At 33.7% G+C, this 25,495-nt stretch overlaps 2 protein-coding genes across 2 annotated transcripts; one reads left to right on the top strand and one right to left on the bottom strand.

The window, feature by feature from the left end:
- The first annotated feature begins 1,115 nt into the window (after positions 1-1,115).
- On the top strand, positions 1,116-17,035 carry LOC139496222 (N,N'-diacetylchitobiase-like). The gene is made up of 12 exons (XM_071284702.1): positions 1,116-1,211; positions 3,602-3,768; positions 4,474-4,502; positions 5,261-5,956; positions 6,388-6,830; positions 7,372-7,979; positions 8,924-8,993; positions 9,588-9,762; positions 12,360-12,600; positions 13,356-13,499; positions 14,184-15,300; positions 16,400-17,035. Exons 2-11 carry the CDS (start codon positions 3,638-3,640, stop codon positions 14,230-14,232), a joined length of 2,586 nt encoding a protein of 861 aa, XP_071140803.1. The 5' UTR covers positions 1,116-1,211; positions 3,602-3,637; the 3' UTR covers positions 14,233-15,300; positions 16,400-17,035.
- Positions 17,036-21,028: 3,993 nt separating this feature from the next.
- On the bottom strand, positions 21,029-21,937 carry LOC139494565 (probable serine/threonine-protein kinase nek1). Its single transcript, XM_071282726.1, has one exon. It carries the CDS (start codon positions 21,935-21,937, stop codon positions 21,029-21,031), a length of 909 nt encoding a protein of 302 aa, XP_071138827.1.
- Positions 21,938-25,495: the final 3,558 nt, after the last annotated feature.

Genomic DNA, 25,495 nt, shown 5'->3' with positions numbered 1-25,495 from the left:
CTCCCCCGAAAAGATGGAACACTTGTCAGCAAAATCCTCCAAATCATCCTCGACATGGTCCACAAATTTAACATCACAAAGAGTGGTGTAGTCAATGAATTGGTGGACAACATCCATTCTTATATGCGGTATAGTCACTAACATTTCTGGCGTTATATCCCCTTGTTTACGCAATTCCCAAATACGGTCTGCAGTAATCTGACCAACGGACGGAATTAACAACAATTCATCATAACCACAAAAATTAACACACACTTTGTCCATATTGATGTCACGTTCTAAATAAGACATCTTGTTTAATGAATTTTATTTTCACTTAACGCACTCAAATTTCACTCAGGATTTATTATGCGAACTGTATACACGAATATAATATTTCACTTTTACTCTTGAAAAAAAATATAACTTTACAAATTCAATTTTCAGAAGAAAAAAAATCAAAGTCCCATTTAATAAATTGTTCTCTGAACACTTGTTTTTGTTTTTATCCAAAAAAAATTAACTTTTGCCCATTTGACCGTTCTCACGGTGATATGGTTAAAAAAATCTAATTTTCCGACTAACGGCTAAAAAAAAGACAAAAGACTAAATTTCCAAAAACGTCTAATAATAGGATACTGTGGTTAATTTGCCCGCTTTTTGGTGAAAACTATTTTTTCCGTGACAAAATTTTCAAAATTTCAAAAATAACAAAAAACTACTCACTGTTGTTGCAAAATGATATACTGAATCACATTTATCCTTTATTCATGAATTCCACACAGTTATATCCTGTTAAACTGATCATACAACGTGTTCGCGCTCACGAACTATTTTTTTCTGCACTTTCCCTTTGAAAAGCTTTTCACAACACTTAAACCCAGCTCGCAGTCGCCATTTGATGTATATTTAAGCTAACTTACCAATTATGCTGTGATCGGCAAGGCTTAGATTGTAGGTTTAAGTATTGTCACTCTTAAATGCTCTCAAATAGTCTCTGCAATATATCTGTGACACTCGTCTGCACTGTCTTTTACACGAGGAAGATTACTCCGCACACACACTTCCGATTGGACTCTCTGGTTCTCTCGTCCCAGTCCGTACTCGTCATGTCTAGCTTACGTAACCTTACCACATAAGCATAAACAAAGTCAACTTTCTTACCTAGTGTACCATGTGTACCGTATTGACGTGTCAACATGTTGTGTGATTGATATCTATATATTTCTGAGGTATGTGTTATTGCTATCAATTTATATTTACACTTTTCAGTTGGTGCGAGGACCAACATCTTTACAATATTTTATAAAAATGTCCAAACTCAAACTACGGAAATAAAGTTTTGAGGCTCAAATGGGGTATTTTAATTTCATATAGAATATAATAGAATATAATATAAATTGATGTTTTCATGAATCAATTAAAAAGATACAAGACTAACTTTAAATGACAGTGTATCTGTTGTGTCTTAAAGTTGCTGCATTGTACATAAAACATTCATGAACATTAATAATATATATATACATGTGTATTACATTTCTTTTTAAAGTTATAATGTGCTATAAAATCATACTGCAAAGTGTGTGTGTGTGTGTGTGAAAGGCATGCTGACCAATTCATCGCTCGAACTAGTGACCTATACTCACAGTATTCTTTTTTGTTACTTTCTAGAGGTGTGCCTCAGACGAAGGTTTTATGTATACTTCTGCTATATATATTATATATATATATATAATAATACATCAAGACTGTTGTTTCTTATTTGTGTTTGTAACTATGTATACTGTATTGTTTATTGTATTTGTAAAATAAAACTTCTTCTTTTCCTTCTTCTTCTTCTTCTTTTTCTAAATATATACAACTCATTATATTCAACTCGTCTAAACATCAACCCAACAATGTTAGATCTGTAAATTTGCTTTCGCAAATTTTTGGTTCTTCCCTCGCCGGGATTCGAACCCATGCTACTGTGATATCGTGACACCAAATCGCCTGCACTGCAGCCGTCCAACTCATTATATTTACATAGCCGGTGTCTTGGTCCGTTTTTCTAGTTTAGTTACAACATGTGTTATCATGTTGTTATCGATATGTTGACAATATAACATAGAGGAAATGTGAAAGAATGACAACAATATATTTATATGTATATCAATACTATTCAATATTTATAAACTGTGTATAGTTAGATAGTCAATACACGTATATATAACGATATGTGTAATCGTGCTTTGTTGGGGCATGATTTGAAAATCTTATACAATTCACAATGAAATAAGAAAAACCGTTATTCAAAGGTTGTACTTTCCAATGTGCAAGCATTTAAACTTTTCATTTGACGAAGTCTTCACAAAGTTATATTTTATTTCTGTTTCAATTGGATGCAGCGTCTATGCCCAGTAACATAATCATGTACATTGCACATGTGCATTGTAGTTTATAATTGTAAGTGCATGATTGTATAGCCGGGTGAAATGGCGTTCCAGCTAAATGAGAATCAAGAAGGAAGATTTCGCTCCTTAAACTTTTATTTCAGCAGTCCGGCAAGACCGAACAACAAACTCCAAACTAAATGTAAAGTAACATACAAACAATAACAATATATATAAACACAAGCAATTAAAGGATTACGCAGATTAACAGATGACAAATTAGAAATAACAATAGATTAAAAGAGTAATTAGTGTCCGACAAGTCTTTGTAAATTACAGTCTAAACTGGCACAGAGAATAAATAATGAGATAAATAGAGTAAATGCATTTATAAGACCTTTGTCCAAGATTATGACACATAATCCGTGTAAAACACTTATGCCTAAATTTACGACAAAGTCTAGAATAGTGAAATAAATGCAAACCCTAAATATACATTAAAACAATTGAAATACTAAAATGTTGTTTAAAAACTAATTTCATTGCACTGTCCAAATAGTCCGGTCATAATTGTAAAAGCGTTGAAAGTGTTTCGGTCAAAGCGTTTTATCCCAAATAAAATTATAAAAAGACACATTTATTTCAATAATAATATAAAATGTATGTACAAAACGGCCTGAACTTCGATTCATTCATTGAACGTACTACAGTTTATATAGTAGGGAAAAGGCAGTTCAATATTTATTTTGAAAACTATCTCGAACTTGAGACTTGAAAGAAAGGCGATAGATACAGAACCGGTATTTAAACTTATGAGTCCAAAACGAACTGTCAAAAACGAACTACCATGCCAAAACGACATAAAAGACAAACAACTACAGTACATGTAACACTTAGGGACGACATCAAAAGATCGATGTAGGATAAAAAAAACTTAAATCAAATAGTTTTGGGGTGGGGGGTTAAAATTCTGCAAGTTTTGTATATCTAAAATCGATTTTTACATTAATCCCTATTGGTATATCAATTTTTTCCCAAATTAAGTTAAGAAGGTGGGGGGGGGGGGGACGATGTTTGCCTTGAGAATGAAGAGGACCATTAACTTGACTGTTTAATAGTTTATAATTGATTTTATATACATGTAGAAAGTATGATGATATGTACATGTATCCCATAAAACCATGTTTGCCATGAGAATGAAGAGGACCATTAACTTGACTGTTTAATAGTTTATCATTGATTTTATACAGGAAGTATGATGACATGTACATGTATCCCATAAGACCATGTTTGCCTTGAGAATGAAGAGAACCATTAACTGGACGAGCATGGGTTTTCTCCGGAAGTTGTTGATAACTATACCTTTGTTAGCAGTGTGTATACTTATCTTCAGAACACAGTATTTTAAAATGAAAAGGTAACAAAATATTCTGTTTTTTGCCACGCCTAGACGGAATCAAAAAGCGCAACTAACATGACTAAAATATAATAATTTTTTGATGCTGTTTTCAACGGCGTCGGCGTCAATAACGTGTTGGTTTATTGACATAGAAATGTTTCCTTCTTACTTTACACGTACGACTTTATATTCTTTTCACTCTAAAAATTCATAGTTTACAAGTAACACGTATTTTGTTAAGTCAATTGAAAGGGGACCTCAGACTCTTGACAAGTCATTATATAGTACCTGGTAAGTAGTTTTATGAAAATTTGCGTTTCTTGTTCCCTGGGAGAGTAGTTGGTCCAAGTTTCTAAATATATACAAACAACAACTGAGTTGCAGGCATACCCGGAACATTCATACATCAAATGTCACGAGGTTAATAATTGCTGATAGCATTTATTCCTCCATATTACATTGGAGAGTGGATTTAGTTTTTATCATATTTATTTACAATCCCGTGGCGGATCCAGAAAGGTGTGGTTTCGGGGGTCGCAACCGCTCCTTTAATGACGACCAATGCCTTTGAATGGGTACATAAACATGTAGTTGGAACCCCCTTTTAAAATTGATAGATATGCACCTGCAATCTGATAAAAAATTATTACTCGAGAACACTTATTTCAATTATATTGATACATAATAATATACATTCATTTCATATTCATTTTATTATTTTAGCTCTGTAGCCGGGACTGGTGATGCTATAGGTAATAGTTTTATTATATACTCCTTTGAACGATTTAGTATAGACATACATCTATGTACATTTAAAGCTATGTCAATAATCAAGACAGCATATTCTATACCTTTGTCTCTAGTGATGTCTCAGACATCTATATAGTGATGTCGATGTCAGTTTGTTCGTCCGTCCGCTTTATTTTAACATCACAATCAATTCTACAATACATATATGTTTTCTTTGAAAATTGAAGAATAGATATTGTAAAACAATTAAACAGAAACATAAAGATGGACATCTTGGTGCATTAATGCATTAATGGAAATTACTGTATATAATGTTTCTCCGATATGAATAGATGTTTGAAACCTCAGTTTTTTAAAAATCGAACCTAGCGAAACGGTTTACAACTTTGATATTTATGTTGTTTTTTTTTTGAGACTTGCGGAACAGTGTAACATTTTATTAATAAACTTATTATATTAGAAATATATAGTCGAGAGTATATAAATACTAAAAGGGATAAAAAACAATATTGAGTGCAATGCTCTGCATGAAAAGATATGGTTGTACATTGTACGAAATTAAACCAAATTGTTATGAATTAAAAATTGTTTAAACTTTTTAGTTCAGTAATATAGAGTTAATGGCTAAGTGTTGGTTCTTGAAAAAGAAACCATGAGCCCGGGCGGCGAATGGTTTGTGTATTGAAAGCATACATAGGCACTAAAATATTTGCTTAAGACAACGTACACATAATTTAATGATATAATTTTTTTTAAGCAGATTATGAAACACCACAAGGAAAAATAGACTATATTGCTCAATATCTAGATGTCCGATGGACTGTGAAACAAAATCTACATACGTATGCCAAACATGTGTTAGTTTTCAAAAATACTGGAACACACACTATTGAAGATAAATCATGGAAAATATATTTTCATCACATTCGGATAGTAGAACCGAAAATTGACATGATTGACGATCGATATCAACATAATATTCTTCTTGGACAATCAGGCTTGAGAGTTTCGCATGTTTCCGGTTTGTTGTATAACATATTTCCAGATGAAGACCTATATAAACCATTGAAACCTTCTGAAGAGTTATCGGTTCCAATAATGTCATCACATTTTCAACTATCTAAAACTGACTCATTTCCAAACTGGTACGTTACCGGGCCTAATTTGGCACCCCAAATTATAAAAAGTACCGAGGGAGAAGAATTGGAATTTGTTTCCTCATTTAATCACCCAGATCAGTGGAAGAGAAGTCAAGAAGATGAACACAATCCGTATACTGCGAAAGATCGATACAATATGAGTAAACACAGTTTTAAGGATTTAGCTAAAACGAGGAAAACTATCATACCAACTCCAGAGGAAGTCCGTGTGTCGGAAAAGTTCGTTGTATTTGATGCTTCCGAATGGGTTATATTGAGTTCTGTTGATTTTCCATCCGAAGTTCAGTTTCTAGCTGGTAAGCAAACTAATAATAATTTAATAAAAAAAAATCTTCGTTATCATCAGCTTGCATTCAGATCAAAGTTCAAAGCAATACATTTATAGGTTTTGCTTTGTCTTCATATTGACCTCAGACAATGGCCTCTGTAAATATGTTGCATTATTATGCCAACCACGTTTTAAGTAAGAAGAATATAATTGAGCTTAAACGGAGGAGTTAAACAGATACAATTAGATTTATAGGGTATATAAATGTACAGATATATCTGGTTTGGCTTTATAACAGGACTATCAATATATATGGGAGATGCCTTTTTTATTATAACTTTTTTTTGTATTTCGTTATGCACAGTGTACATAGTGCTTGGGGTATTGAATTTTCAAGTTATTTAGTACGGCTTTCAGTATTTAAATTCATTGAATTATATATTAATAGTATCTTTTTAGATAAACTTGCGATGAAAATTGTACAGAAAACAGATAAAGACAAATTCATTCAGTTTTCAAAAGGATCGCCAACATTCCATAAGCATATCCAAGAACAAAATGATGAAGCCTACGAACTGCGAGTCGATGCCGAGTTACAGAAAATATCTATTACATCACCTACAAGTCATGGGGCATTTAATGGTTTACAGTCATTACTTAGCTTGATAGACGAATCAGTCCATTCCAAAGAGAAGTCTTTACATGATATACATATAAAGGACCGACCAAGGTTTACATATCGAGGTCACATGGTTGACTTGTCCAGAAATTTTCATGGGAAAGAAACAATAATGGAATTACTGGATATAATGGCTATGTACAAACTAAATAAATTACATCTTCATTTGTCAGACGACGACGGGTGGAGATTACAAATTCCTCAGATACCTGAACTGACAAAAGTGAGTCCTGCAACATTATTTGTGTATATATTCCAAGTCAGAAGGTTGTGACCCAAAGGTTGTCGTTACAAAAGATTAACCCGTCCCTCATCCAAGTCAGAAGAGCAAATTCTTAATCCGTCCTTCAACATTCTTTGTGTACCGATCCCACTTGAAGTCCGAAGGCTGTAACCCAAAGGTTGTCGTTGTAAAAGTTTGACCGCCCTGCAACATTATGTATGTACCTATCCCAAGTCAGAAGGCTGTAATTCAAAGGTTGTCATTACAAACGATTACTCGCCCCTATCCCAAGTCAGAAGTCAAAAGTTTAACCCGTCTTGCAATATTCTTTGTGTACTTATCCCAAGTCAGAAGGCTGTAACCCAAAGACTCAATGTGTCGTTGATGGCCGTCTTTCATAAGAAAAGTATAGTTAACTTCTGAAAAGCACATTTTTTAATACCAGAGAAACACATAAACCATGCTATATATACCTTTAAAACTTACTTTAATTTTGCGTCTATCAATTTGAACATATTTCATGTATTTGTTTATGTTGTAGCTTGGTTCAAATAGATGTCACGACGAAAAAGAGACTATATGTCTGATGCCGTCACTTGGTTCTGGACCTCATAAAACTAGTCTCGGTTCTGGTTATTATACTGTCAAAGACTATCAAGAAATCCTAAAATATGCCAATCGACGCCATATTCAAATTATACCGGAAATTGATATGCCAAGTCACATGCGCGCTGCACTTAAATCGATTACACTGCGTCAACAAAATCGCAAAGATGAAGGAGACTTGTATAAAATGACAGACAGTGAGGATGGGAACAATTATCGGACTGCTCAAGGCTTCAACGACAACTCTGCGAACCCATGTCGTCAGGGTCTGTATAACTTTATTGATGTAGTCCTAGGAACACTCGTATCCATACACAAGGATATACAACCTTTGACCTTGTTTCACCTTGGAGGCGACGAGGTACCCGCACGTGCGATGAGAGATATGAAATGTTCTGTAAATCGAAATGATATAAAGCAATACTTCATTGAGAAGATTGTTGGCAATACAAAATTCAACGAATTATCGTATGCTGTTTGGGAGGATGGACTTTTGAAAAACAATACACCATATTCTCTGAAAAGTTTAGGTGTAAAAGAAAGGTAAAATATTTAAATAAACTACTTATTTTACATACTTAATTCTTATCCAAATACAGTAAACAGTTAAATCACAAAAATACTAATCTCCAAGGAAAATTCAAAACGGAAAGTCCATAGTAATCAAATGGCAAAATCAAAAGATAAAGGCATGCCAAAGATAAAACACATCAAACGAAAGGATAACAGCTGTCATATTGCAAGTGATCACCGTCTCGGGATGCACGTAGCGTGCTCACCTCTGGTCGGCGAGGAGTCCGAAAATGTGTCTGAAGGATCGGGAGTCTGAAAAATGTGTCTGAGGGGTCAGAATCTGACCAATGTGTCTGAGAACGTTGATATGTATTCCTGCGGACTGTTACTTTGTTAGCTGGAGAAGCGAAAACTACTGAGAATCCAATACAATCAATGTTACAAAAAATGTATCTATTTTGTTTAGGACATAGTCTCTTACTTTTATCATTATAGTATAATGTCTCAGTTAACAACTTTTTATCTATTTTTGTGTATATTGGTCTGAATTTGTGTCTTGTTTTTGAAAATAAGCGGTTAAGACAAAATTTTACATGGGGGTCCAGACAAAATTTTACAGGGGGTCCAGTAGCTAATGCTATTGCAAATATGTTTGGGGATCTAGCTTTTCAAAAGAATGTTCTCATATTGCCAGTGCAAATTTCAATATTTTGTCTGTTGGGGCCCCTGGAGGGAAATTTTTAAGCATATGTCCTTTATTAAATATAACCGTTTGAATTAATTCGGCGACACGATCGTGGTATTGGTAAACAAATGAAATTTATATGTACATGTATGTAGTATGTATATGCTACTCTCCTGTCTTTCTTGAACTTTCAACCACACTTTCACATTCACAGATTTATACATAATTATATTACGCAGTGAGTTTAAATTTATAATATTCTATTTATCATGTTTATATTTTCTTTTAGAGACTTGTATGCCTTTGTATGGACAGAACATCATAAAGCGTTGTTTAAAGTAGCAAATGCAGGCTACAAGGTAAGACTGTTAATGCGGAGAGTGTAGATGGGGTTGTAAATTCGGGAATAATGCACCAAAAAGAATAAAAATAAAAATGACTAAAGATAAGATCAGTTGATTCGTCATGAGTACAAATAAGCAACACAACTTCTAATGAGTTTTTGACCGAATGTGTAAAAACATATGAATAACATATAAACAGTGCATTTAGACATATAAAACAACCTGTAATACAAAGTTGAAATCTCACATACATGCAATAAAAATTAGCAGCAAATTTTCAAATGAAGTAAAAACATGCTTTACCAACCTAAAGCAGCATAAATAATAAACAGCTCAAGAAATTAAAAAGAAAAGGTAATTTTGAACTTTCTTTATGTCTGTTTCAACAGCCACTGAAGTCCAGTAATACATGGTAGATTATGTCTTGACATATAATTTTAAATCGTTATATACATGTATGTATAGCTTTTTATAGTATAAACAGTCTGGTGGTCTGTATAGCATTTCATAATGTTTTAAAGAAAATCCGAAGTTCTACCTTTTCTTTGATGTTGGTACAGGTTGTTTTCGGAATGTTTAATGAAAAACGACATGGTCATTTTATTTCAGGTAGTTAATTGCCGAGGAGCCTATTTATATTTTGATCATCCTTACGAACCAGATCCAGAGGAAAGAGGTTTATACTGGGCTACTAGATACATCAATACTAAAATGGTATTTGGGTTTGATCCATTCAAAGGCATAGAAGGTTATGGGTCCCTGGACAAACCAGAAAATATTGTAGGTAAGTAGTTGGTAGTAAGAATAAAATCATATGTAATACGAATACTTCATTTCTCATAAAACTACAATAACATAGTTATAGAGAACATACACAAACATAACTATAAGGTACAATTTTTACAAGCATGTGTGAACAATACAATGAAATTAACTTGGAGGACTGACTTTCACATTTATAACTTTGATAAATTTACATAGTTTTTCTAATATTACAATATTACATGAATTAAACAGTTGATCAAACTTATAGATATTAGGGTTAGACCAGCAGTATGTAGGTAAAAATTTCTTTCTTTCAAACATAAAAGATCCACAATTCATAATATAATGGTACTCGTCACCAATGTCGTTTGATTCACAGAGACGGCAGATTCTGTCTTCTGTGTTATGTAATAATACCCCGCTTTAAAACAAAAGCTTTACCTCTGTCCGTCCCTCTGTCATATTAATATTTTTCGTTGCATCTTTCTCAGGAACTAAATTACAAGGATTTTCTAAAATTTGTTTTCAGTGTTTACATGCGTTAGCGTATAGTAATGTATTTTAAGATTCATCACTCAAAAACTCCAGTTCACCTTAATTTTTTAGCTGGCAGTGCATCATTACTCACAAATTCAATTGTTCATTATTAGTTTGTCTCCCTCGTTTGTAGTTAAAGAAGGTTTACCTAAAATCATTTTTATTCACAAGGACTAACGGTAACCTATAGTTGTTACCTCCTATGCCATTTGGTCTCTGTTAGATAGTTGTCTTATTGGCAATCGTACCACATCTTAACTATATACTTATATGTTGTTTATCAATTTATATAACAGAAAATGCATAGAAAATAAATTGGAAATGCTATAGAAGATTATTCTTTCACAAGCAAGTAGCGTATCAAAACGACATTTGTATGTTGGTGGTTATCGAAGTTTGATGAACAGCTCTAGTTGTGTTCCACTGACACTTTAGATGCAATGATAAGTTTAGTTTTTTTTACAAACAACGGTCTTGTGTACTTGCATGTGAATAAATGTTTATATTCTGGAGTTTAGAATATAGTTCGTTATTACTGAACTAGTACACAATTTTATTTCAGGGCAAGCTAAATCACTTCTGCGGGTGAGGAATTATTCGCTGAAGACCTATTAGTGGCCTTCTGCTGTTTGGCTGGGTTGTTGTCTGTTTGACAAATTCCCCATTTCCATTGTCGGTTTTTGTTATGTTTTTCAGTACCTCTAGGTGTTTTTCAGTCACTTCACGTATTAGATATATGTCTCACAAAAGGATATGAACGCTTTAAATGAATATTAAAATTGAGAATGGAAAAGGGGAATGTTTCAAAGAGACAACAACCCGTGCATAGAGCAGACAACAACCGAAGGCCAACAATGGGTCTTCAATGTAGCGAGCAACTCCCGCATCCAGAGGCGTCCTTCAGCTGGCCTCTCATCAAATATGTATACTAGTTCAGTAATAATGGACGTCATACTAAACTCCGAGTTATACGCATGAAACTAAATTATAAACCATACAAGACTAATTAACAAAGGCCAGAGGCTCCTGACTTGGGACAAGCGCAAAATTGCAGCGGGGTTAAACTTGTTTTTTTGAGATGTTCATATAAAAATATGTGGTATGGAATTTTACCAAGGGAAGCTACATCCACTACTAAAAATCAAATGTCAATCAGCAAGAGACATAGGAAGAATTCCTCCAAAGCTAGAAATGCTAACCGGCACATACATTCTGCAGTCGCACAGAATCAAAATGTATGAAAATGAAACAAACCCGATGTGTCTTATATGCCACCAAGGGGACGAAACGCTGGAACATTTATCCTAGAATGCGAAGGGCTATCCGATATCAGAAATTCAATTATGGATAAAGTGAGTGCCATTCTGAAGGGTTCAATAAATGTAGACTTTCATGAGCAAACATCAAAAGTAAAGATGCAAATTCTTTTGGACATTACAATGCTGCGGGGAAATCTGAAACTGGACACAAAATTAATGGCCAAAATAGAATACTGTAGCCGCCGACTTCTCTTTTTGTTACACACCACCAGATATAGTTTCCTGTCAAAAAGGATGGAAAAAGGACAAGAAAAACGTAAAGGTTAAATAACCCAACAACTGTGATACGGAAAATGAACATTGTGTAAATAACTTGTATATAAAACGAAAATTCAATGGTATTGGACTGATACTTCACTATATATAAAGCACGCAGGTGGAGGGTATTTACTGTTGGACATACTGGTGCTATGAAGACACTGGTATGGTTCTCCTAATTAGGGGGTTAAAGATACTGAGGTAATGTAAGGATTGCCAATTAGACAACTCTGCACAAGAGACTGTCACGGAATAGAAGTTCCTTCACACTATAAGTTCCAAATGAAAAACATATTCTGGAATATTATTTCCAGAGGAATAAATATTACAGTAGATGTTCCTAACGGAATAAATAGTATAGCTATATTTGTTCCATCAGGAACAGGTATTATGACATTGTTTATAACAAAGTTTCCACTGGAACTTCTGTTAGGTGAAACACATATACGTTGACAAGACAAGATGACACAAAAATTAACAGCTATTTATTTGTTTATATTAGGCATGCAATCTCAGCTGTGGACTGAATTAATCAGGACAAAGGAACAATTTGACTATATGACATACCCACGTCTACAAGCAATGGCTGAGCGGGCATGGCATAGAGCAGAATGGGAAACAACAGCGGATCAGACAGAGTTTGAAAGGGACTGGATAAAGTTTGCCAACAGTCTTTCATATAGGGAACTCCCTAAATTGGACAGAATGCACGTGAATTATCGTCTACCCCCTCCAGGTGCAATGTAAGTATAAGAACAATATAGATTGATAAACACACATCCGTTAAACTCTTTTCAAAACAGGGAAAAACGGATCATTCGTATATATATATACACGACCACCTGGGCTTCACAATAATAAAGATTTCGGTGGCCGTGTGTTACCTTTCCTCGTCAGTTTTACTAGCGTCGTACTACAGTACATGATATATATATATATATATATATATATATATATATATATATGTCCATATATATATATATATATATATATATGTCCATTTCCTAGCAGTGAATCAGCAGTGAATCACTTAGCACACACACACACACACATCTTGATTGTTTCAAACACGCAAACATTGAACACACGTACATGTAGTGTTTCGTTTGCCAATTTTTCCAACATTGTCATTGATTTGATTTGATTTTTTGGTGTTTTTACGCCACTTTTAAGCACCACATTTAGGCTATTTCGTGGCGGCCAGTATTTATTGGTGGAGGAAGCTGGTTTCCAACATTGACACACTGCACACACATACTGTTTTGTTTAGCCTTTCTCCTATAGTGAAACAATAACACTCGTATTGTTTTGTTTTGGATTAAGATATATGTCCGATAAGGAATGATTGCAATTTATAAGGATACAATTTATTGTTACTAATAAACGTCTCAATGTGTTTGTATTCGTCAAACTTGGTTAACAGCTTGTGATCTGTTTAAAGTGTAAATCAGTTAAGCCACTAAAAGCTTAAAATCATGCTCTGATACACATACTTTAGAATCAAAGACGGGATCTTACATGTAGCCTCTGTGTTCCCTGGACTTCCCATAGAGTATAGTGTCAATACCGGAAGTCTGCCTCTAGTCTGGAACAGGGTAAATGGAGGAGAACGAATTACAGAAACAATTAGTTTACGAACGTTGTGAGTATCTTTAACTTGAAATACTAGTACATGAATAAGTGAATAAGGTATTGTATATTACTAATAAATACTCATAAATCGATTTAGCAAAAACCCATCTGGGTTACATAATAAAAACGACGGAAAGTAATAAACTACTAGTACAGTATAAGAAGAAAACAACGTAACAAGTACAACACAAACACTTAACTGAAACAAAGACAAACACCTGTCTGTCCAACATTCATAAACGGACTATTTGATAACATCAACAATCTTCTATACTTGGTACAGGACATATTAAGAATAAATGGTGGGTTTATTAAACCTGGTTTTAATGATAGACAAACCTCCAGCTTATACAGAAATGTTAAAAATACAACAAAAATGACAAAATCACTTTCATTTCTTTCTTACATTTTATGTAATTTTCTGTCCTGAATGTTCTTGCGTTTATTTGTAAGTTGTATACCTGTAACGTGATATAACTAAGCGAAGTGATCAATTGGTCATTTTCAAGCTAGACTCTGAGACAACTTACTGTACCAGGAAACAGCATCGATAACTGCCATACAATAAGACAAGCAGACTTTTCTTAGGAGTAGTATTGGGATGCCTTCCAGCAATATAATGGGAAGTTTTGTTCAATGTATTTTCAAATATTTCGTGAACACTTTCTTATGTCAGTCATTTTTCTTTACTTAGATCACCTGATGGTAAACGTCACAGCAGAGAGGTCTATGTTCGTCCATAAGTTCTTTATATGAATGATAGAAGGACACAATAATACAATGGAACAAGAAAACAAAGAGTCTGGACATAGAAAGATGGAGCATCTTCGGGTGAAATGCTACTGTAATTAATCATATGCATGTTCTTCAACGAAAAATGCGTTCAGGTACCGTTGCAATAAAACTTTAAACATTGCCATATGCACATTGTTATTATCATGAATGTGAAATATTAGTATGCTTTTACATTTCTACAAATGATAGTGAGGGTAAACATGGTAAATATTGGATGCTAATATGTATGCTATGCATGTAATGTATGCTAATATGTATGTTATGCGTGAATGTATGTTAAATATTTATGTTTGTTATGCATGTAATATATGTTGATATAAAATTGAGAATGGAAATGGGAAATGTGTCAAAGAGACAACAACTCGACCATAGAGAAGACAACAGCAGAAGGTCACCAACAGGTCTTCAGTGCAGCGAGAAATTCTCGCACCCGGAGGCGTCCTTCAACAAATATATATACTAGTTCAGTGATAATGAACTCCATACTAAACTCCAAATTGTACACAAGAAACTAAAATTAAAAATAATACAAGACTAACAAAGGCCAGAGGCTCCTGACTTGGGACAGGCGCAAAAATGCGGCAGGGTTATATGTATGTATGCTATGCATGTAATATATGTTACAATGTATGTGAGCTATGCATGTAATGTATGTTACAATGTATGTGAGCTATGCATGTAATGTATGTTACAATATATGTGTGCTATGCATGTTATGTATATTACAATGTATGTGAGCTATGCATGTAATATATGTTACAATGTATGTGTGCTATGCATGTAATGTATGTTACAATGTACATGTATGTGTGCTATGCATGTAATGTATGTTACAATGTATGTGAGCTATGCATGTAATGTATGTTACAATGTATGTGAGCTATGCATGTAATGTATGTTACAATGTATGTGAGCTATACATGTAATGTATGTTACAATGTATGTGTGCTATGCATGTAATGTATGTTACAATGTATGTATGCTATGCATGTAATGTATGTTACAATGTATGTGTGGTATGCATGTAATGTATGTTACAATGTATGTGAGCTATGCATGTAATGTATGTTAAATGTATTTGAGCTATGCATTTAATGTATGTTACAATGTATGTATGCTATGCATGTAATGTATGTTACAATGTATGTGAGCTATGCATGTAATGTATGTTACAATGTATGTGTGGTATGCATGTAATGTATGTTACAATGTATGTGTGCTATGCATGTAATGTATGTTACAATGTATGTGAGCTATGCATGTAATGTATGTTACAATGTATGTGAGCTATGCATGTAATGTATGTTACAATGTATGTGTGGTATGCATGTAATGTATGTTACAATGTATGTGAGCTATGCATGTAATGTATGTTACAATGTATGTGTGCTATGCATGTTATGTATGTAACAATGTATGTGAGCTATGCATGTAATGTATGTAACAATGTATGTGTGCTATGCATGTTATGTATGTTACAATGTATGTGTGCTATGCATGTAATGTATGTTACAATGTATGTGTGCTATGCATGTAATGTATGTTACAATGTATGTGTGCTATGCATGTAATGTATGTTACAATGTATGTGTGGTATGCATGTAATGTATGTTACAATGTATGTGTGCTATGCATGTAATGTATGTTACAATGTATGTGTGCTATGCATGTAATGTATGTTACAATGTATGTGTGCTATGCATGTTATGTATGTAACAATGTATGTGAGCTATGCATGTAATGTATGTTACAATGTATGTGTGCTATGCATGTAATGTATGTTACAATGTACATGTATGTGAGCTATGCATGTAATGTATGTTACAATGTATGTGTGCTATGCATGTAATGTATGTTACAATGTATGTGTACTATGCATGTAATGTATGTTACAATGTATGTGTGGTATGCATGTAATGTATGTTACAATGTATGTGTGCTATGCATGTAATGTATGTTACAATGTATGTGTGCTATGCATGTAATGTATGTTACAATGTATGTGTGCTATGCATGTTATGTATGTAACAATGTATGTGAGCTATGCATGTAATGTATGTTACAATGTATGTGTGCTATGCATGTAATGTATGTTACAATGTACATGTATGTGAGCTATGCATGTAATGTATGTTACAATGTATGTGTGCTATGCTTGTTATCTATGTTACAATGTATGTGAGCTATGCGTGTAATATATGTTTCTATGCATGTAATGTATGCTAATATGTATGTTATGCATGTAATGTATATTTTATATGTATGTTGATATGTATTTAATACATGTAAACAGGAATCTGATGTACAGTAGTTGTCGTTTGTTTATGTAATTTATACGTGTTTCTCGTTTCTCGTTTTTTATATAGATTAGACCGTTGGTTTTCCCGTTTGAATGGTTTTACACGTCTAATAATTTTTGGTCTAGTAATTTTTGGTCCCTTTATTTATATATAGCTTTTTGTTCGGTGTGAGCCAAGGCTCCGTGTTGAAGGCCGTACATTGACCTATAATGGTTTACTTTTATAAATTGTTATTTTGATGGAGAGTTGTCTCATTGGCACACATCTTTTTATACAATGTATCTATGTTATGTATGTTATGCATGTAATGCATATTTTGTCTGTTATGGGCAAGTTACTATTTTGTTTGATTTCTAGAGTTATGAGAACATGCATGATATATACTTATGTGATGTAAAAAAACATTGTCCTCAAAATATAACGTGGATAATATTTAGTGTATTTTTAAAAATATTTTTCCATATTTCAATTCTTACACAAATTTTTTCATCTTAACCATTTTCACACTGTGTTTTGCTTGATTGCATTTTCATTGTCATACATGTGTGTACTTGTAAGCTTGAGGGTATAAGGGTTAGATGTTTTTACATTTATATTATTATATCTTCCTCTATGAAGAATAAAAAGGGTGGTTGATTGAAACGTTTACTTATTTATGAACAATTTGCAAATGTATCATTGAACAATTATAATCTGTCTATATCAAGAAATTATTGTTTTGCACTATTCTTCTTAATATTTATGTCTTCCATACAAATGTACTATTTTATTAATGTTAGATGAACAATATATAGGTCCCAAACTTTTATGTGCTAGGTTTTAAAATACATTCCAATTTATTGTGCTGTAAAAATGTTGTGTTTAATATATATGCATTCCAATTTATTCTGGTATAAAGATATTATAAACTTTAAGAATACATTTATAAAGCTTTTTTTATGCCCCACCTACGATAGTAGAGGGGCATTATGTTTTCTGGTCTGTGCGTCCGTCCGTTCGTCCGTCCGTCCGTTCGTTCGTCTGTCCGTCTGTCCGTCTGTCCTGCTTAATGTTGAAGTTTTTGGTCAAGGTAGTTTTTGATGAAGTCCAATCAACTTCAAACTTAGTACACATGTTCCCTATGATATGATCTTTCTAATTTTAATGCTAAATTAGAGTTTTTATCCCAATGTCACGGTCCACTGAACATAGAAAATGAAAGTGCGAGTGGGGCATTCGTGTACTGAGGACACATTCTTGTTTTTGTGCTGTTTTGTGGTATATGTTGTTAATTTGGTCGTCTTTTCATTCTTTTGACCATATTGTCTGTCTGTCAGACCGGGTTGTTTAGATATAATACTACAAGGAACAATCTACGGTCCTTTCCGTTATAACCTCGTTTCTATTCGTGTTCAGAATTATCGCCCTTCATTTCTTTCAAATCATTATGCAGAAAATAAAATGACAATCGAATTAATTGTTTACTTTTTTTCTCAACAAGAAATTTGCAAGGATAAAAAAACATTCAAATGAATGTACTTACAGTTTTTGGTTGCCTTGTTACGGTTCTCCTTCTTCAAAATTGTTTCTTATTGAATTTGGTGATACATTGGAAATACAATAATAAAGTGCATATTTCTAAACGGAAACAATACGGTAAAATATAAATGCTTAACAAGATGTTTGAAACCATATGACAAATATTTTGCTACAACAACATTGATAAAAAAAAATATGAACAACAATTGGTCAACATATGAAAATTTGACTTATCCACAAAAGAGAGGCGAAACATTCTACACTCCTAAGTCGTTAATAAACTGATAACGCAAGTACCAAAATTGTATAAAAATCCAATAGTAAACTTAGAAAACTAACTAACGACTCAGCAAACACGAACCCCACCAAAAACCGGGGTTGGTCACAGGTGCTCCGGAAGGGTAAGCAAATCCTGCTCAGTAGGTGACATCCACAAAGAAGGTTCAAGCTAACTCTAAAGCTATATCTGATTAGTAAACTAAAAAAAAGTTTACAGAATATAATGTAATCAAATTCTACATGTCATGTAATACTGGGGATTTGCCACCGTTGAGGATGCACAAAAATCTGCAGTTTGTGAGCCTTTACCAAGATAAGCTGTCTTGAAAATGTGTTGTTCGTTGTTGTTTATAAAAAAAATTCGGGGGATACGGGTGATGCTGTTTATGTAGACTCGGACTTCTCTTGAACTGAATTTTAATGTGCGTATTGTTATGCGTTTACTTTTCTACATTGGCTAGAGGTATAGGGGGAGGGTTGAGATCTCACAAACATGTTTAACCCCGCCGCATTTTTGCGCCTGTCCCAAGTCGGGAGCCTCTGGCCTTTGTTAGTCTTGTATTATTTTAATTTTAGTTTCTTGTGTACAATTTGGAAATTAGTATGGCGTTCATTATCACTGAACTAGTATATATTTGTTTAGGGGCCAGTTGAAGGACGCCTCCGGGTGTGGGAATTTCTCGCTACATTGAAGACCTGTTGGTGACCTTCTGCTGTTGTTTTTTTCTGTGGTCGGGTTGTTGTCTCTTTGGCACATTCCCCATTTCCATTCTCAATTTTATTGATGTTTTTACAGACACAGTCAGTTAGTTTTGGTTTGTTTAATTTGACCGTAATGACTTTCAACGGCTATTGGTACTTTACGGAAGGGAACGGAATTTCATTTAAGGTATCCAAAGGGGGCATTTATCAAAATTTCGAAAAATCTTTAAAACAAAACAAACTTTAAAATTTCTGTGTTTTACGGTTTTCCATATACAAATAACACAAATGTATACTTAATCTCATCTTCACAGGGTGAAATGTGTAATAATGTATAACATCGGGAAATATTCTGTAGATGAATATGTCGGATTGTCCTGATAAATTATCATGAAATTAACGCATTTGCAAGTCATGCATTATGATATCTAGACTGACCTCACGTCGTCCTTGATTAGAGACAGTGATCAAGTTGAATCTGATTTAAACTTCTTAATTTATTTTTCCGTTCCGTTCCGTTCCGCAAAGTACCAATTGCTCTGAGGAATTGGTATTTAACGGAAAAAACGGAAACAGACATCTTTAATGTAATTAAAACAGTATGATAAAAAAAATTGTCTGACACCTCTTTTTGCATGAGTGGTATGTGTTTTAGATAGCATTTTCGACATGATCAATAATAAAAAATTTAACACAAAGGCAGGTTACACAAAAAGTCTTTCTCCTTCCATCGGTAATTATATTTTAAAAAAGAGGCCTTCAACAGCCCGTTCCGACGATGATTAGAGACAGTGATCAAGTTGAATCTGATTTAAACTTTTTAATTTATTTTTCCGTTCCGTTCCGTTCCGCAAAGTACCAATTGCTCTGAGGAATTGGTATTTAACGGAAAAAACGGAAACAGACATCTTTAATGTAGTTAAAGCAGTATGATAAAAAAAAATTGTCTGACACCTCTTTTTGTATGAGTGGTTTGTGTTTTAGATAGCATTTTCGACTTGATCAATAATAAAAAATTTAACACAAAGGCAGGTTACACAAAAAGTCTTTCTCCTTCCATCGGTAATTATAATTTAAAAAAGAGGCCTTCAACAGCCCGTTCCGACGATGATTAGAGACAGTGATCAAGTTGAATCTGATTTAAACTTTTTAATTTATTTTTCCGTTCCGTTCCGTTCCGCAAAGTACCAATTGCTCTGAGGAATTGGTATTTAACGGAAAAAACGGAAACAGACATCTTTAATGTAGTTAAAGCAGTATGATAAAAAAAAATTGTCTGACACCTCTTTTTGTATGAGTGGTTTGTGTTTTAGATAGCATTTTCGACTTGATCAATAATAAAAAATTTAACACAAAGGCAGGTTACACAAAAAGTCTTTCTCCTTCCATCGGTAATTATAATTTAAAAAAGAGGCCTTCAACAGCCCGTTCCGACGATGATTAGAGACAGTGATCAAGTTGAATCTGATTTAAACTTTTTAATTTATTTTTCCGTTCCGTTCCGTTCCGCAAAGTACCAATTGCTCTGAGGAATTGGTATTTAACGGAAAAAACGGAAACAGACATCTATAATGTAATAAAAGCAGTATGATAAAAACAAGTCAGACCCTTCTTTTTTGAATGAGTGGTAAGTGTTTTAGATAGCATTTCGACTTGATCAATATTTAAATAAACAGCTGCGCCATGAGCGCATGATACGCCCGTCGTCTTGTGAAAAAACATAAATCTTTTTTGAATAACACAGGGTTGTACAGGATGTCATGCTTAGTATATCCTGACTCATTCTTTATTCCCGCTCAATAGGAAGATTGTACAAGATGTATTTGGAAACCCGACGCAACATTAGCCTGTTAAGTTTTAAGCAATAGAGATACAGCGCAACATGTGAAAAAAAACTCTTTTTTTTACAAAAAACTCAATAACTCGAAAATATAAAAATGAATCATCACCAAAATAGCACTTTAAACACTTCTGTCGCTGGTCTATCGTTGCCACTTTCGATCTCCTCACAATATTCAAAGTGATATGGATACTTGAGATCAGGATTGAGAAGAGTAAACAATATCATGGAATATGACCATAAATCCATTTGCTTTAGGTCCTGTAAATCTCGAAGTTTGGTCCCGTCATGAAAAAATATTTCTGGTGCCATGAACACAGGCGTACCTCTAAATACGTTGTTCGTTCTTGTGTGTACCAAAGTTGCTGTCTGTATTAGCTTTGCTCGACTTTCCCCGAAGTCTGCCAGCTTTGCAACAACCGGTTTATTCAACCATAAGGTACTTATATCTTTGTTATCTTTGCAATAGTGCTGATTGGAAACCAGTATATTTTCTGGCTTAAAATCTCTGTGTACTATATTGTTATCGTGAAGGTAGGAGAGACCACTACAAACATCTGTTGCATCAAATTGGTGGAGATGTTCAAATCCTTCACAGTCATAGTTATCAATACATTTTAAGAGGTCTCTAAGGGAATAAGCCACAGATTCTTGACCAAATGGTTCAAAATTAAAGGCCAAATATTCCATAATGATGCCATGATTTCCAATTTCGATTTCTTTATATATAGAATTAAATTTGACAATGTTTTGATGGTTTAAATTGTCCATGACTCTTGCCTCTTTCAAGAACAATTTTTTACTGTCGGCATCATCCACAATGAGCTCTTTTAGTACATAATCTTTGCCTTGCATTTGGCACAAAGAAATGTGCCCGTAACTTCCACGTCCAATTGTCTTTAGCCTTTTTACATCACATGGCCTACAGAGAGGCAAACCATCTGTCAAATTTTTATCAAAAATTACAGCAGTCCTTTTTCGAGGGGGATGCAGCTTGGGTAATTTGAAAGCCATAATGAATTGCTATCAGCAAATAACCTAAAAAAATTAAATACAATATATCAATTGATGTTTTTAGAGTTCTAGGGATTCCAATGTCTGACCGTACATGTTAAATAAAAACAAGGTTTCCCTCTAAATTGGCGCGTGTAAAGATTTTCGTTATAGAGCGGTAAATAATACAAATGTGCCACTAGTGCATGATATGCCAATCCAAAATAGAGACTTGAAAAAATGCTACCGTGGTTGCCATGTATAATTAAGTATATTTAATGAACACATTTATCATTGTTTGTCATGTTCCTAACTTGATAAAGGATCAGAGTCTACATATTCTGTATATATTGTTTCCATTTCATCTTTTCTGAACGAGTGAACTTTAAATTAAGTTTGGATACAGTATTTTAGTTGGCACAATAAAGTTCTTGACAAAGTATTTTTTTGGACACATGACGGGTGCTCTTTTCAGTCGCCTTTAACTCCTTGTCTGCCGAAAACTATAAGAGCTAGGCCAATTCGAATTGAAATGGTAGACAGCATTTTTACAAGGAATGTGACGGGAAAAAAAACATCAAAATCGGATTTTTTTTTGGTCCTTTTTCGCCCCCTTTTATCTTGGAAACATTAGAACTGTTGAAACTACAAGACATGTTTATTTCTGAGGAATACAGAAACCCCATCTGAATTGGACTAAAAATTTAAAAAGTTTCCAATATGGGCGTGGGCCATTTAACCCATTTTAGTTTGGAACCGCAAGATCTAAGTCAAATCTGACTGGAAGCGCAGGCAGGGTATTTTACAAACACTCTTATGCAAAACAACATCAACATTTAAGTGCGTTGGTGTTGCCCCTATTTTGTTCTCCTTTTATCTCGGAGACGGTAAGAACGGGCTTAGACTGTTGTTATATAAGGAATACATATTAAAACAAGGTTATATTCAGCTGAAAGATCAATTTTCCATGTGAATATAAGCAAAAAACACAATTTTTGTTTTCCATTTGGGTCGCTTGTTTTAAAAACGATTTGGTGCAAAATCCCCATTTTGAGGCCCAGTCCTCCTTTTGTTCAGCAAGGATGTTTAAAAAAGATCTAACAACTTAAACAAATCTTAACAGTCCAGAAACCATTCTGTAAACGGACGCCGACCCCGACGTCGATGAAAATAACGCCATAACATTATACGTCCGAAAAAGTACACGATCGTATACATCTGATAGCATTTTACATGTACAAGTATTCTACTGACTTTTGATAGATTTTCGTCCAGCTAGAGCCCAGAAGTCGGTTTCACAAACAAAATTACGACTAAGATTGATCGTAAGTATACTGAATTGTTCATGACTTACGACCAACTTTAAAAAAAAGAAAAAAAAGAAGTTTCTTGTGAACCTGACTCCAGGGGCCGGTAACAATACGCTCTCTTAGCACTTAACATGCCTTTTGAACTTATACTTATGACTAAGAGTGTAACAAGAAGCAATCTTATATCAATTTTAGAATGATTGACAGTCCCTAACACATTCAAAGTTCTTAATGATTTAAGGCAATTTTGTGCACCCTCTTATCATAAACTTACTCATTCGGGTAACTCAAACACATCTTATTTGTTATGTCCTTTAGTAAGAACTCTTAGCATTTACAGAAGCGTTTAAGAGCACACTCTATTGATACACTCTTAAAAGGACCCTTAATGCATTCTTTGTGTAATCGTAAACTATGACTTACGAAGACTTTAAGAGAAGTTTCTCGCGGGCCCCTGTATCATGAAAACCTATCTTAAGTTTCATTTAAGAGAAAACGCTTTACAAGAAGATTACGATGGTGATAAGAGAGTATCTGCAATCCCCTCGTGGGTTATCTTAACAATTTAACGGCTATCTTAGTATACACTTACGATAACTAGTTAAGATAGCCCTATTATCGACTTCGAAGTAACCGTCTTTGATTTCTAAGAGAATATTAGTATTTGCGGCAAAATCGGTATTAAAACTAAAGTCGTCTACTGTATGTGTTTAAAAGAATGCTAAAAATATACTATGATTCGTTTTTTGTTGCAGACTCTACATCGACTGTCAAGTAAAGCCCTGTTTAATGCTCCTTTCTGGCATAGATAATAAACGAATATTCAAGTTAATAAATTCTATTCTTCAAAAACACATCTACATGGAATGGTAACAATAAATCAAGAGAACAAATCAACTAACATATACAAATACGGAATGCAATCCGCAATACGAAAAACCCCATAACTGGTTAAGGCGAGATAACTCTCTTAAAAGGATGTTATCTTTACCAAACGTCTTGACCATACCAAACTGACATATAACACCTGTTCATTGATAATTTGTATTATTCTATGTATTTTTTTGTGATTTTGTCCCATGTACATTTTACTTCATAACTCTTTATTAACATACTGTTTGTAGATTTTTACTGATATGTAATTATAATACGTATGAGTATTACCACCGTAGGTATAGTGTCCGGTTGAGATCGTGTTTTTTCGAGTGATTTGATCGGGTTTTTTCGAGAGCGTCCAGGTTTTTTCGAGAGATTATGACTAAAAATGTAAACAAACAGACATGTTTTCCTTTAACACGTAAAATAAATGCTTAAACTAAATTTACAAGATCAAACAAGTTAAATAAGTATTTGTGATGAAAGGATGTTGCCAACCATACATACTTTGCAGTTAAAAAAGTTTGATTTGGCCTAATAATGCTTTTATGCCAAAATATAGAAAAAAGCAATTTCTATACACATACCAATGCAAATTTCAAAGAGCATGCACACATGATGTCTTTATATCCTTACATTTACATATGCTATAACAAAAGTTTTAGTTATTGTAATTAAAAGGCAATTTTAAGGGTATATTCATTTCCATCTGTCCAAGTTTTTTCGAGAGCAGTTCGGTTTTTTCGAGAACAGTTCAGGTTTTTTCGAGAGATAAACCAATTTCTTACGGTTTAAAATGTGCTATTTAAGTACATTTGAGTTTAAAAACGAATGAAAAGTCATCGGTTCTTTCAAAGTTTATAACTAATGCATTACAGCAGTTTGATAATGTTGCATAAGCACATACATTTCATAAAAAAAAACATAATTTATTTCTATATATTGTTGTTTTGCATTATGAATTGCATGGACACCGGTATGCTTTATACCTATATTATTTGGATTAATCAAATCTACCTATGTCTATAGAAAAAAATGTTCACATCATGCATGATCACTGTATTCAAAGGACGCTGGTTAACGTATGGTTAGATCAATCAAACATATTGCCATCCATGTTATTGAAATGACGGAACTAAGCTAGCATGCTGATGTCCAGATAAACATATTGCATAGATCCAAATATACGTATATCGATATGGAATTTATGTGATTTAAAAAATCTGCATTTTAGAGTGCCATGGATTTTAAGCTGAAACTATTCGTAATTTGAACAATCGTTTTGTGGGCACGGTCAAATTTGATTGATATTTAAGTACGCATTGCTTCTGCGCCAATTCTTAAAAGTTGTAGTTTTTCATTTGCGCCAAAAAATGAATATTGCTTCTGCGCC

Source organism: Mytilus edulis, chromosome 11 (genome assembly GCF_963676685.1).
Source record: "Mytilus edulis chromosome 11, xbMytEdul2.2, whole genome shotgun sequence".
In the NCBI taxonomy this organism is placed as follows: domain Eukaryota; kingdom Metazoa; phylum Mollusca; class Bivalvia; order Mytilida; family Mytilidae; genus Mytilus; species Mytilus edulis.
This window is presented reverse-complemented; position numbering and strand designations above follow the sequence as displayed.

Bases quoted from the DNA above. Each gene is read 5' to 3' on its own strand.
- LOC139494565 (XM_071282726.1), bottom strand. From the start codon at position 21,937: ATGGCTTTCAAATTACCCAAGCTGCATCCCCCTCGAAAAAGGACTGCT.
- LOC139496222 (XM_071284702.1), top strand. From the start codon at position 3,638: ATGTTTGCCTTGAGAATGAAGAGAACCATTAACTGGACGAGCATGGGT. The intron at 6,831-7,371 runs GTGAGTCCTGCA...TTTATGTTGTAG, and splicing joins AGATACCTGAACTGACAAAA to CTTGGTTCAAATAGATGTCA. The intron at 8,994-9,587 runs GTAAGACTGTTA...ATTTTATTTCAG, and splicing joins TAGCAAATGCAGGCTACAAG to GTAGTTAATTGCCGAGGAGC.